Genomic DNA, 935 nt, shown 5'->3' on the forward strand with positions numbered 1-935 from the left:
AATTTCTTAATATGTACTCAAAATTTGAATAAAAGCGACTGAATTCACTTTAACACGCAAATACACTTTCCCTCTACATATATGACTACATATATATAGAATGCCACTATGAAATAGAAAAAGAAAACAATGATCACAACCAGTCAAAGACTTCAACCAATATTCCACTAAGAAAAGCAATCAATGATGACAATTCTTACAAGCGACAATTGTTGATACTTATAAAAGGCACTAACTAACCCCCACTGTACTTGATCATTGAGGCCTAACAAAAAAAAAACACTCTTAAAAAAAGAAAGAAAAAGACTTAGCTAATTCTTGTTGATCTCCAAAATTTTAGCTATGGGATCCGCAGCAGATATCAAATTGCCAACACAATCACAAGAAGAGCGCGATTGTACGGTTGCCATGCAGCTACTATCATCATCAGTTCTCCCCTTCGTGTTGCATTCGTCAATCCAATTAGAAGTATTCGAAATACTTGCAAAAGAAGCTAAGGCCACTAAACTATCTGCTTTAGAAATTGTTTCACACATGCCTAACTGTAAGAACCCTGACGCGGCCATTATGCTGGACCGGATGCTTTACGTGTTGGCTAGTTATTCGTTGCTCGATTGCGACGTTGTTGAGGAAGAAAATGGGGTGGCTAAAAGGTGCTATGGTTTGTCTGGTGTGGGGAAATTCTTTGTCCGTGATGAAGATGGTGCGTCCATGGGGCCATTGTTGGCTTTGCTTCAAGATAAAGTATTCATTAACAGCTGGTGAGTTTTGTCTTTTCACGGTATTTATTCCTCTTTTTAAACCCCACTAACAATATATTATCACCTTTTAATCACAAGATTCTTAAATTTTTAACCATTTTAGGATCATGCCAATTTTATGTATGTGGTCTATTTTAGTATAACCCAACTTATAATGGAGTATACATTACTTAC

At 36.4% G+C, this 935-nt stretch overlaps 1 protein-coding gene across 1 annotated transcript; it reads left to right on the plus strand.

Moving 5' to 3' along the window:
- Positions 1-225: 225 nt before the first annotated feature.
- Positions 226-935, plus strand: LOC132054842 (cathecol O-methyltransferase 1-like). The gene has a single exon (XM_059446808.1). It carries the CDS (start codon positions 343-345, stop codon positions 763-765), a length of 423 nt encoding a protein of 140 aa, XP_059302791.1. The 5' UTR covers positions 226-342; the 3' UTR covers positions 766-935.

Source organism: Lycium ferocissimum, chromosome 4, assembly GCF_029784015.1.
Source record: "Lycium ferocissimum isolate CSIRO_LF1 chromosome 4, AGI_CSIRO_Lferr_CH_V1, whole genome shotgun sequence".
Lineage (NCBI taxonomy): Eukaryota > Viridiplantae > Streptophyta > Magnoliopsida > Solanales > Solanaceae > Lycium > Lycium ferocissimum.